Genomic DNA, 13,838 nt, shown 5'->3' on the forward strand with positions numbered 1-13,838 from the left:
GTATAAAGAATTTACCAGACTGTAACTGGCAACTTGTAGAGCTAAAATTTGAACTTGGATCATAACCTAGAACAGAATTCTTTCTGCTTATCCTCCTGTGGGCTGGCCACTGAATGTCAAGTGCTGAGCGCTCAAAGTATTTTAACTGTACAAAAAGACAGGCACTATCAGCTTGCTCAGGTTATTGCAGGTTATTCTGCACATGAGCCTCACAGAGGGCAAGAGGTTGGGGAGCAGGGTCAGGAAGCTGTAAGGACACCTATTCTCCCATTATTAGTCTACCTTAACTGCATAGAAAATAACCTGAGCTAGGTATCCACTAATGGAATGAATCAATTTCCAAAGAGATTATATCCAGAAGAAACTGGTAATAACACTTTTTAATCACTTTTTGAGCAATGACCATACTGTAGGTCCTGTGCTAAGCATGTTATATGCATCACCTCATTACAATGTTATAACCACTATTGTCCCCACATTACAAAGGAGGAAACTCAAACTTGCCCCAGCTCATCTCCCCAGAAAATACTGGCACTGTACTAGCCACCCAAGTCTAGTTGTCTCTACACCACTTGGATCTTCTCTGCAGTAGTCCAAAGAGAAAGGTTCCTAAGGTGGTATGTTAACAGAACTCATTCTAAGACAGTTGCGAGTGAAACTTCATCATGGTAAGGGGAAAATAAAGAAGCCCTGCTCACACTTGAGGGATCATATATATAGTGAATAGATATTAAACTTCCCTCAGCTTCCATTTTTCATTTACAAGATGGGATAAGACAACCTGACATGCTAGTATAAAGATGAGGTGAGATAATGAATATGAAAATACTTTTTAAGCTGAGAAACTTTTATATATAAATGAAATAAGTCATTATTTTTTGGGGGGGTGTTTCGAGGTAGGTTTTCACTCTAGCCCAGGCTGACCTGGAATTGACTATATAGTCTCAGGGTGGCCTTGAACTAATAGCAGTCCTCCTACCTTTGCCTCCCAAGTGATAGCATTAAAGAAAGGTGTGTACCACCACACCCAGTTTGAAACACATCATTATTATTTCAGGAGACAAGAGAGAACCATGTCAATGAATATAAACAACATGGATTTAAAAGTACATTTTCCTATCTATTTTAAAAAAAAACCCAAAAAACAAAATTATAACTACAATTATTGCCACTCATTTTCCTCCAAGTAGAAAAGGACTCATGCTTTCTTTCTTGTGGGACAGGTCAGCAAAAAACTCTGACAGGAGGAGCTGATGTCAAGCTCAAGTACATACCTATGCTGGGTAGAAGCTCTTGATGGAGTCCCACCTTCTCCTCCACTAGGCCACCTGAAAGTGGTTCGGATGCTACGCCACCATGATTGCCTTTTGTGGTCGGTGCCGTGGAGACGAGCTCAGAGGGTACCAGAGTGGTTACTATGGAGCGCACACTGGTGGGGAGAGCACCGCCAGGTAAGATGGCTCCTGTTGAGGTGGAGCTTGGGCCCACAGGGCTAGAGGTCATTTTTAGCAGAGTGGGTGCTGGGGGTGTTGGGGTTTTACTGTCCAGCTCTGTGGAGCACTGCTCTGTTCCCATGAGCCCAGGAGTTACAGTCTCTATCCCTTGGCCTTCAGTCTCTCCATCGGCACCATATTGCTCTTCCCCCTTCTCAAGAGAGCCTGTAACTTTCTTACATGCCTTGGTCAGCAAAATCTGGCCAATTTTGTCCACTTTTCCTTTGCCCTTACTAGATGAGACTGGACTTCGCCGATTGACAGAGGAACCTGGACTATTGGTCAAAAGGGGAGAAACCACTGTGGTTGACTGTGAAGAAGGCAGAGTGGTCTGTTCTGCTGAGGTGTTCATCTGAGGATTAACCTCATCTGTATTTAGTTCCTTCACTTGCTGAACAGAAGGATTAGGAGCAACAATTGGAGAGGATGTACATGGTGGGGAAGGCAGCTGAACAGGAGTGGCTCGTGAGTTAAGGACCAAGGGCCGGCCTGTCTGTATGTTTGGAGCAGGACTACTAGAGGGGACATTAGCGGGTACAGGAGCTGAAGAAAATTTTATGTTCTGAGGTATGTGTAAAGGGCCAACAACTGCGACAGAGGGAGGCATCAGGCCACTGTTGGTTGTCAGTGGGGTTGCAGGAATTGTGCTTGGCTGTGATCCTTTCATAACCTGAATTATTGAAGATGAATTAATAAAGACAGGTGTAATGAACTGAGGCCGAGCATTAGACTGAGCAGCTGACTGTCCCTCAGAAACCATAACTTTGTTACCCACGTTGGGCATTGTGACGACTGTTGACATCAATGCAGACTGCAAGTGAGTTGGCAAGGCTGCTGATGTGTTAGCTGAAGTGGTTATGGGATTGGAAGTAACAAATACAGTTATCTGATTTGGGGGCAAAGGAGTAGAAATGGAGGAAGAGCTGACAGGTCTTGACATTACTGGAGGGATGCTTGGTGCAACATTAGAACTGACCTCACTCAATTCTTGATGCACAAGGGTTGAACACGGCTCATTATTGTGAGGTAAGTTTAGGGAATTAGAGGGTTCTTTAGAAGAGGACGGATCCTGCAGTGTGGGAATGACAGATGCTTTTTTGAGGTCCTCCCCTGAAACTACTGGAGGTGCTACTTCTAGTTCTGTAAGCCCAGGGGGTTTAATGGTCACATTAGGAGCTCCAGAGTTGTCAAGAAGTTGGCTTAACGATGTTGGTGCTTCCCTCATGGCAGGAGACATCAAATTTTTGTTCTCTTCGACAGTGGGAAGTTTGTTAGAATCCAAAGGTTGCCCATCCTTTTTGGACTGATCTTCAAGGACAACCGTTTTTGCTTCTTGGGCAGGGGCTACTTTGAGCTCAATATTCACCTGCTCCTTCCTCCCCTGGGAATTCTGACAATCGCTGTCCTGAGGAGCATTTAGGCTCTCCTTGTTATCCTCAAGAACAGCCCCTACTGCAGTCACAGGCATGGCGGGATTCGGAGGATTTAGCCCACTGTTGGTAGGAAAGCTTCCAGGTATGGAGGGAGTGGCAAGAGGAGTGGGACTGACCAGAACATTTCTTGGCAACTCCACATTCTGCAACAAGGCTGCACTTGCTTGAGAGGCCAGGGTAAGTTTAGGGGCTTTTGAATTTTGCCTTCCAGGACTTGGGGTAGTTTTCCTACTGGACCCAGGACTAGACCTACGACTGTTGCTTGGACTTGCCCGCTTTGCTGCTCCAGGATTAGACTGCTTTCCAGAATTCACCACCACAGAATCTAACTTGTGAGTTTGTGGGGCAGCAAAACTGGAAGGATTATTCAAAGTAAGATTTGAAGGTGCTTGCCCAATGGCCTTCAGAGTTGTTGGGTTTAAGCCCTGTTGATCAAAGCCCCTGTTTAAGTTTGGCCTAGGAGGTAAAGGAATATTAATCTGTGGAGGAAAGAGTCCTGCTATGGAGGCATTGAGTCTTTCTGGTGACAGACTGATTTCTGAAGGTTCTGTGCTAGGAGGGCGATTGTTGGGTGTCTGAGGATAGTAGGGTCTGGGACTGGCTCTGTTTGGTGTTTTAGGCCTAGATGTTTGGGTTGGAGCAGCCACATTTGGGAAGTGGTGGCCATGGGAGCTAGGCAGGGAGTTTACAGGGGGCTGCTGGGGAGTTGCACCTTGAGTTGCTGAGAGGGGAGATGGTCCAGGTTTGGGCCCTGCCATCATTAGCTGATTCTGAGATACTGGCAAATGTGAAGGCATATTATTTGGGCCTCCTGGAACAGAAGGTACTTCACTGCTATTAGTTTCAGAAAGGGAGGACATCTCTCCTAATGGTGAGCTAGAAGGATTCTGTGGGTTCTCCTGGTACACCATTTTCCTTGAATTACCTCCCAAAGGAGTATTCATAGGCACCGGCATTCTTTGTTTATCTGGTGATGGTGGCACTGAGGCAGGTCCTTGTAAACTGACCATGACAGGTACATTGCCACTCTGCTGCATGGGCATTCTCTGGGAGTCTGTGTTCAAAGGGCCCCGTGGAGGATGGACATTTTGGGAGACTGGAAGCCTAACAGATTTAGGATCTTGCTGCATCATGAGCATCATCATCATTTGCTGCTGCTGTTGCTGTTGCTGCTGCTGCTGCGATTGTGGCTGACTAGGAGGAGGAGGTGGTGGTGGCTGCTGCTGCTGCTGCTGAGGCAGTGGTGGCTGTGGCTGTGGTGGCTGCTGTGGTGGCTGTGGTGGGGGTGCCACATGCTGCATGAGTTGAGGAGGCATCTGCTGTAGTGGCCTCTGTTCAACTGGTTGAGTAGGATAACCTAAAACAAGCCCCCCAAAATCAGGGAAGTTAGATTTTCAGCAAGCAAACTTTACTACCTTTGGAGTATAGCAAGCAGTGCTCATCCAGGTTGCAGACTGTACACAAACAGCTTGGGTGAGGCATGCTGGTGCCCATGAGCGAAGCAGTACATGGTTTAAGGAAGCAAAAAGCAAAATACTGAGAACCTAGAGCCCCTCAGTGCTCAGGGCATGAGTGTGGCACTGCTGCATTAAGACTGTATTATGCACTGCAAAGGGATGAATCTATAGCCAAATATGAAGAAAGAAAAACTCCATGAATACCAAGTGGCTGCCCATCAGTCTCATGAAGACATCATCAGTAATTCACTGTACATAGGAAGTAAAGCATTTAGGATTCATTTTTTTCTGGTAGCAAAGGATTTGCAAGCCTTGATTTTGTTGACAATACTAGCATTGAAGAGTTATTTTTTATTATTATTCTTTCAACGAAAGTAAAATATACAATTCTAGGATCCAGTTTTGTAAAAAGGATTTTAAATTATTCCAATCCATTGGCTCTATATACTGTGCAGTATTCTTTGAGCACAACTGTTTATGGGAAATGGCAAGAATTACCCTGTACAGGTGTGCATCAGTAGCTAAAATATATGCTGAAAATGTAGTGAGGGTACTGAAGTACTTATTCATATTATTTCCATTTACTTTCATAAATATAAACTTCAATTTGGAGAAATTTTTCTATGAATCCACAATTGAGGAATAAATAAGCCAGGAGCACAGTCCTCAGAAACAAAAACATAATAAATTTTGGATATGAACTTCAAGGGGCAATGCCTTCCAGATTTTCAGAAGGCAACATCCCAAATGATTTCCTCTTTTGTGTAGAATTTACTTGACATTTTTGAACAAAAACCTTTTGCAATTGCAGAAAAGACAGGAAGATTCAAATTAAACCAAGGATAAAGGTGGTTCAGCGGCATATATTTGGGATACAATTCCACAAATCAGATTGTTCCACTGTTGCATGAAAAACACATTCAGATGTTTTTCAGAAGATGCAAGAATACAGTAAGTTGGCTCTGGCAATTAAAAGAAATATTGGCTCAAGATTTTCAGAGAGCAGCTATCAAATGCTCTGTATTAAACTCTGCAATCATAGGCTAGCCAAAAATTCCCTTGTTGCCAATGAGTACAATGAGCAGAATCCAGTTTTGAAGAAATTCTTTTTTGAGACAGGTCTCATGTATCCTAGGCTGGCCTCAAACTCATTATGTAGCCAAAGATGGCCTTGAACTGCTGATCCTCCTGCTTCCTCTCAAGTGCAGGGACTATAGATGTATGCCACCATACCTGGTTCAGTTTTGAAGACTTTTAAAATAAATCCTTTATATGTGTGTGTGTAGAATGTGTGTTGAGTGCACCTGTGCATATACCACAGCACATGTGTGGAGGTCAGAGGGCAACTGCGGGTGTGTCTGTCTTTGCCTCCACCTTGTCCAAGGCAGGGTCTCTTGATGCTCACCACTGCATACACCAGGCTACCTGGCCTGTGAGGTTCCAGGGATTCTTCTGTCTCCATCTCCTTTTCGCCAAGATGCATGCTATTGTGTCTGGCTTTATGTGGGTCCTGAAATCAGGTTGTCATGCTTGCACAAGCATTTTTTCTTAAAAATCCCCCACCCTCCATTTTTGAAGGGAAATACAAGGAAGTGGAGAGTCAAGTAGCTTCTTGACAAAAAAAGCCCAGGTCAAACCCAATGGGTTCTTATATTTCATATTTAGTCTGGGGTTTCCCTTAGTAAGAAAATTATAGTTCTACAAAGTCTATTCATGTTACAGCTGTGACACTGATGCATTTCTTTTTAAAAAATATATATTTTATTTATTTATTTGAGAGAAAAAGGCAGAGAAAGAGAGAGAGAGAATGGGTGCGCCAGGGCCTCCAGCTGCTGCAAATGAACTCCAGACACATGAGCCACCTTGTACATCTGGCTTATGTGGGTCCCGGAGAATTAAACCGGGGTCCTTTGGCTTTGTAGGCAAATACCTTAACCGCTAAGCCATCTCTCCAGCCTCTTTTTTCCTTTTCTTTCTTTCTTTTTTTTTTTTTGATTTTTCAAGGTAGAGTCTCTAGCCCAGGCTGACTTGGAATTTACTATGCAGTCTCAGGGTGGCCTCAACCTCACTGTGGTCCTCCTACCTCTTCCTTACGAGTGCTTGGATTAAAGGCATGAGCCACCACACCTGGCTTTTTTTTTTTTTTTTAAGCTCATCAGACAGCACAAAAGATACCAAAGAGGTAGCATAGACAATATAGTGGCCTCTAAATAGAGCTAAAGGCATAGCTGCTCTGAAGGGTCCAGAAGCTAAAAGCGGCAGTCCAAAGGGCACTAGTGATGAAACAGACTGGGGCTAACATGACATAATAGTAGAGAGGGAAAGCCAGATACACAGAGTGCCCAGGACACAATCAATCAATAACCACGTTTATTTGCCAAGGGATACAAAACCATAATGCTTTTATGGGCTAGGTATATAAGGCAGCAGGATCCTATGGACACTGCCCAGTTGCAGAGCAGATTACTTACTTCAAAGGGCATTTAAATTCAGGGCTTTGTTTAAGGCACCTCATGGCAATTCAAATCCATTTCAGGCTGTATACATCATGTAGGACCCCAGTGTATAGAAAGGAGGCAATAAATGTTTGCAAGGACCCTGGTTTTCATACAAGAGTTCAGATATGCCCGAGGGAAGAGGCTACCTTCCTGCTCACAATGTCTTCTGAACATACCAAAGACTAGAGACCTCCCAGCCTCGACTGTGCTGTCACTCACCAGTGGGAACTGGGATGTACCAAACAATGTAGAGTAAATAACACCAGATATTGACGTAATGATGGATTTTGTCTTGAAACATATACATATATACACACATATATGTGCATATATATATATATATACACACACACACATACATATAGTAAAGTTTATACCTAAAATATCACTTTCACAAATGTACCCAAAGGACAATTACTAATAAGGAAAAAACAAACCTAACTTTGTATACATAGGGGACAGTGACCTAAATGTGAAGGATTTATTCAACTTTGAGTATGTCACTATGGAATAAAACTATAAGTAACTGTTTAGACCAAGAATTACTAGGTAGAGTAATACTGCGGTATTTGGTCTTGGTTACATCATACTTAGGCTGAAATGAATGAAATTTAGATTTTCTTTAATAATTTTTCAACTTTTATTTTTTTAAAGATTTATTATTTATGTTTTTCATTTTTAAAATGTTTATTTATTTGCAAGCAGAGAGAGACAGAAGAGAGAGAGAGAGAGAGAGAAAGGAGGAGGAGAGTGAGCGAGAGCATGGATGCACCAGGGCATCTAGCTGTTGCAAATGAACTCCAGATGCATATACCACTTTGTGCATCTGGCTTTACATGGGTACTTGGTATTCAACCTGGGTTGTTAGGCTTTGCAGGCAAGCACCTCAAATGCTGAGCCATCTCTCCAGCCCTTCTTTAACATTTAAAGGATAATATTTTATAATTAAAAGGGGACTAAATAGTATTTGTACTATTCATTATAAATTATCAAACTAGTATATAGCCACATGAATATGCCTTTTACTATTCTTTACACATTGTTTATATTTTAAAAATTTATAACATATACTTTTATTAAAAAATAGCAACTCATTTTAAATCCTAGTAGTTTTCTGCTTTGAGAAAATCTTAGCAGAAAAAGCAGGCAAGCAGAGAAAAATATCTATTTTGTCTTATTTCATCTGATACCAACTAGAACCATGACACTTGACAAAAATAAAAAGGCACTTCACATTTCAGTCTGATTTTTTTTTTGTTTCGTTTTTTTTGAGGCAGGGTCTCACCCTAGCCCAGGCTGACCTGGAACTTACTCCATAGAGTCCCAGGCTGACCCTGAACTCACAATGATCCTCCAACCTCTACCTCCCAAGTGCTGGGATTAAAAGCGTGTGCCACTATGTCAGGCTCTCAGTCTGATTTTATGAGGACTTAAGACAACGAAGACAATTTTAAAGAATGTGTGCACATGAGCGTATATGTCTTCAGAAATTATATTTGAAGTATTTACTTAAATATCAATGCAAAGCTTGCAAATACTGGGCATATCACATATTTAAAGCAGACTAGTTAGTAGACAAATTATTACTGATTTCTGGAAAAGGAAAGCCTGGTAAAGCTGCACACACAATGACAAGCATATAATATTGAGCTAGTATTTTATTACCTGGTGGCCGGTTTGAAAACTCTGGCAGTTTAGCGCCTGTGTTGTCCAAGTTAATTCCCTGTTCTCCAGGCAATGACTGCTGATCAGCTTCCTCTAGACCACCTGGACGATTATCTGGGGTGCTAAAAACAAGACACAATTTGAGAGCAAGTTATATAGGAAATACATGAAACTAACTTAACCTTTTCTCTATTTCTCTCCTAAATGATACTGTGTTTATGTTTATCATTTGTATATTTATATCTTTTGGCTTAGATAATATTGACATAAAAATAACCTGGCAATTTCATTAAACCTTAAAATTCATTCAGTCTAGTAGTACTGTAATTACCAAAAGAGTGTTTCACTAATTCCTGATATAACACTTTCATGTAATCACCCACCCTTTAGGTACTTTAAGGCCTAATAATGATTTTGAGCTATCAATGTTATAAATACTATTCCTGTGAATCCAGCGTCTTCAGTGTAGCTGTTAAATTGAATCAGGCCCTTGCCACAAGTTAGCTAGGTGGACATCACTACATACAACAAAATTAGTTTTAGTGTAGAATGAGTATTTGCAGACATACACATTGTTTTTGGGATGCCTTCATTTTTATTTGTAGCACAGACTTTTAATGAGGAAGAAAAAAAAAAAACTTAGTAACATTCATATTCCCAAGAAACCATTTGGTCCTACACCAAGGTAGTAAGGTCTTGCTCTAGCCCAGGCTGAGCTGGAATTCACTGTGTTTTCTCAGGTTGGCCTTGAACTCACAGCAATCTTCCTATCTCAGCCTCTGGAGTGCTGGGATTAAAGGTGTGTGCCACATGTAGGGTTAGGCAAGGATTCTTTTCTTTTTCCTTTAAATTATTTTATTTTATTTTAGAGTGAATGAGTGAGTGAGACAGACAGAACTGGCATGCAAGGGCCTCAGCCACTACAATTGAACTCCAGATGCTTGTGCCACCTGGTGTGCACATGTGACCTTGTGCCTGCCTCATCTTTGTGTGTCTGGCTTAGTGGGATCTGGAGAGTCAAATAATGGGTTCTTAGACTTTACAGGCAAGTGCCTTAACCCCAAAGCCATCCCTCCAGCCCTAGGCAAGGATTCTTTACTATCTTTTACTTACTAAGAATTGTAAGTAAACAAAATCTCCATTTCCCTCAGGTTATGGATGAGAAAAAAAAAAAAGCCCCAAGAGGAATAAAAATTCAAAGTTCCGCCAGGGTGGTGGTGCATGCCTTTAGTCCCAGCACTCAGGAGGCAGAGGTAGGATGACTGCCATGGATTCAAGGCCATTTTGAAACTACACAGTGAATTCCAGGTCAGCCTAAGCTACAGCGAGACCCTATCTTGGGAAAAAAAGAAAAAAGAATTCAAAGTTTCACAGTAAGTAATACAGCTGGAAATAGGTGGCTTCCTACTAAATTTACTGTCTTTCTCTTTCCTAGAAACCCTCATGCGATACAAGGTCCTTTTCAAAGATATAGACCTAACAAACAGTTTCCTTGGGGCCCAGCAAAGACAACGAAAAATGCATACTGACAGCAACTGAATAATCTTACTATTCCTGACCAACTAGGAGGAATATAATTATCTATATAAAAATGTTACTCTTGAGCTGGGCATGGTGGCACACGCCTTTAGTCCCAGCACTTAGAAGGCAGGGGTGGGAGGACTGCCTTGAGTTCAACAACACCCTGGGACTACATAGTGATATCCAAGTTAGCCTGGACTACAGCAAAGCCCTACCTTGAAAAACCAAAAAGTTACTACTATCCCTGCAACTGCTTTCTCTGTATCTCTATGCTTGCAAATGAATAAAATATTTAAAAATTTGTTATTCTGAAAGGTTGCCAACAGTAACTGAGAAAAAGTTATTACAAAAATCAAATAATTAAAATGCTTATTAAGGGCTGGAGGGATGGCTTAGTGGTTAAGGCATTTGCCTGCAAAGCCAAAGGACCCTGGTTTGATTCCCTAGGACCCATGTTAGCCAGATGCACAAGGGGGTGCATGCGTCTAGAATTCGTTTGCAGTGGCTGGGGGCACTGGTGTGCCCATTCACTCTCCCTCTTTCTCTGTCAAATAAATAAATAAAAATAAAGAAATTATTAAATATTAAAATGCTTATTAGTTTAAACTCAGAAAAATATAGGTTAAATATACAATGACTGGCTTTTATTCATTAATTTATTTTTATTCTTATTCTTTTTTCAAGGTAGGGTCTTGCCTCTAGCACAGGCTGACCTGGAATTTACTGGCTTTGCTTCCTACCTCTGCCTCCCGAATGCTGGCATTAAAGGCTTGTGCCACTACATCCAGCTATTTATTTCTTAACATTTATTTATTTCCAAGCAGAGAGAGAGACAGAGAGAAAAGAGACAGACAGAGAATGAGCATGCCAGGGCCTCTGGCCACTGCAAACGACCTCCAGATGCATATGTATATTTATGCATCTGGTTTTACATGGGTACTTGGGAATTGAACCAGGATTGTTAAGCTTTGCAGGCAGGCACCTTAACCACTGCATCATCTCTCCAGCCCTTATTTACTTATTTTTATAATATTTGAGACAGAGAAAGAAAATAGGTTATGCCAGGGCCTTCTGCCATTGCAAACAACTCCAGATGCATGCACTACTTTGTACCTCTGGGTTTATATGTACACTGGGGAATGGAACCCAGGTCATGAGGCTTTGCATGCAAGTGCATTTAATGGCTGAGCCATCCTCTCCAGCCCCATGACTGGTTTTTAATGTGTAAGATTCACTGAACAGCAAATTAGTATAATAGATTGTAGTTAAAGTACACTGTGGGAAAGCTGTGATAAAGGTAGCTGGGTTTAGTTGAACATTTAAGTTTATTTAAACAAAGCTCCCCTATATTTTTTCCCTATAGTTTTAGCAATTTTTTTCTCATTCCCTCTTCCTCCATCCCTCTCCTCCCCACTCTGTTTTCCAAGTACAGAAATTATAGGCATGAGCTACCATGCCTGGCCTAGCAATTTAACTCAATCTGCTTTATATTCATTAGCCATTATTCTGTTAATAAATTAGCATCTCCAAATTCTAGTTTTATGATTAAGGGCTGAAAATCTAAGTCAATACTCCTTCCTGAAATATTTAATTCTAGTCAGATTCATGACAAATACTGAGCTGCAAGATATGAAATGTAACTGTTAATTGCCCTTCCTGTTGTGGTCTTTCAAAAGACCTCATCTGGAGCTGGGCATAGTCGTGCACACCTTTAATCCCAGCACTTAGCAGGCAGAGGTAGGAAGATCCCTGGGAGTTCAAGGCCACCCTGAGACTACAGAGTGAATTCCAACAGCCTGGGCCAGAATGAAACCTGACCACAAAATAAAAAACCAAAAAAACAAAACACCAAAAAAAGCTGGGCGTGGTGATAGTGGACGCCTTTAATCCTAGCACTCAGGGGGCAGAGGTAGGAGGACTGCTGTGAGTTCGTGAGTCTCTTAGGGCCACCCTGAGGCTACAGAGTGAATTCCAGTCAGCCTGGGCTAGAGCGAGACCCTAAGTTAAAAAAAAAAAAAGAGGGCTGGAGAGATGGCTTAGCGGTTAAGCGCTTGCGTGTGAAACCTAAGGACCCTGGTTCGAGGCTCGGTTCCCCAGGTCCCACGTTAGCCAGATGCACAAGGGGGCGCACGCGTCTGGAGTTCGTTTGCAGAGGCTAGAAGCCCTGGTGTGCCCATTCTCTCTCTCCCTCTATCTGTCTTTCTCTCTGTGTCTGTCTCTCTCAAATAAATAAATAAAAAAAAATTAAAAAAAAAAGAGCTCATTTGGGAACCTTTATTGAAAGGGTAACTGACTTTTAAAAGGTCCAATCATTCTAACTTGAGGCTCAAACTTCTAGGGATGAGAATGAACCTTTAAAGGAACAGCTCCTGTACAGAGGATACTTTTATTTGAGAGATAACAGTGTGTCTTCATAAGCAATTCCTTTTTTTGTTGTTGTTTTTTTGAGGTAGGGGGTGTCACTCTAGCCCAGGCTGACCTGGAAATGACTATGTAGTCTCAGGGTGGCCTTGAAATAACAGTGATCCTCTTACCTCTGCCTCCTGAGGACTGAGATTAAAGGCATGCGCCACCATGCCTGGCTTTATAAGCAATTTTCTTTCCCAAAACACATTTGGTCTCTCTGGTTCCCCATGATAAACTTCAAGCCAGTGTTTTATAGAATGACCACTTGGCAGCAGCATTGGTTACTGTTCAAGCTCTGTGCTATACCCCACCAAGACTGTAGAATTAAAGTACATGGTCACACTGTCTGACTACAAAGTATTAACCTTGTTGGATCTTTTTTTTTTTTTTTTTTAAATTTTGGGGGCTGGAGAGATGGCTTAGCGGTTAAGCGCTTGCCTGTGAAGCTTAAGGACCCCAGTTCAGGGCTCAATTCCCCAGGACTCATGTTAGCTAGATGCACAAGGGGGCGCAAGTGTCTGGAGTTCGTTTGCAGTGGCTGAAGGCCCTGGTGTGCCCATTCTCTCTCTCTCTGCCTCTTTCTATCTGTCGCTCTCAAATAAATAAATAAAAAGTGTTTAATTTTTTTTAAATTTTTTTTTGTTCATTTTTTATTTACTTATTTGAGAGCGACAGACATAGAGAGAAAGAAAGATGGAGGGAGAGAGAGAGAATGGGCACGCCAGGGCTTCTAGCCATTGCAAACGAACTCCAGACGCATGCGCCCCCTTGTGCATCTGGCTAACGTGGGACCTGGGGAACCGAGCCTCGAACCGGGGTCCGTAGGCTTCACAGGCAAGCGCTTAACTGCTAAGCCATCTCTCCAGCCCTTATTTTATTTTAAAACTATCAACTTTCTAGGTGCACTAATAGAATGTATGATTATAAAAGAACTGTCCTTATTTACAAAGTAAATTAGCCTTTAAAAAAATTAAGAGCTTGCCAGATGTGGGGGTGCACACCTTTAATCCAGTAATCAGGAGGCAGAGGTGGGAGGATCACCCTGAATTCTAGGCCAGCCTGGAACTAAAGAGTTCCAGGTCAGCCTGGGCTACAGTTAGACCCTACCTCATTAAAAAAAAAAAGAAAAAGAAAGAAGAAGGAAAAAAGTTAAGAGCTCTTAAAAACACAAGAGGATAATGGGAGAGAATATAGATGAAAGCAAAAGTGGCTATGGACTAATAACTGTTAAGGCAGGAAGATCTCACTGTATTTTATTGTGCTTCTTTTTTCGTTTTGGTTTTTCGAGGCTGGGTTTCGCTCTAGCCCAGGCTGACCTGGAACTGACTATGTAGTCTCAGGGTGGCCTCAAATTCACAGTGATCC

The 13,838-nt window shown here is 42.0% G+C and overlaps 1 protein-coding gene across 7 annotated transcripts in view; it reads right to left on the bottom strand.

The window, feature by feature from the left end:
* The window catches only part of Ncoa6 (nuclear receptor coactivator 6), a 139,378-nt gene that overhangs the window by 29,887 nt on the left and 95,653 nt on the right, over positions 1 to 13,838 (bottom strand). For 6 of the 7 annotated variants that reach the window (XM_045155744.1, XM_045155743.1, XM_045155742.1 and 3 more), the window contains 2 exons: positions 8,547 to 8,668; positions 1,275 to 4,283 (listed from right to left, as the gene is read on the bottom strand). In XM_045155744.1, the coding sequence (XP_045011679.1) occupies positions 1,275 to 4,283; positions 8,547 to 8,668 (3,131 nt within the window). The remainder of the gene's footprint in view (positions 1 to 1,274; positions 4,284 to 8,546; positions 8,669 to 13,838) is intronic. The other variant, XM_045155745.1, reaches the window with a different exon arrangement.

This window comes from Jaculus jaculus, chromosome 8, assembly GCF_020740685.1.
Source record: "Jaculus jaculus isolate mJacJac1 chromosome 8, mJacJac1.mat.Y.cur, whole genome shotgun sequence".
Taxonomy (NCBI): Eukaryota; Metazoa; Chordata; class Mammalia; order Rodentia; family Dipodidae; genus Jaculus; species Jaculus jaculus.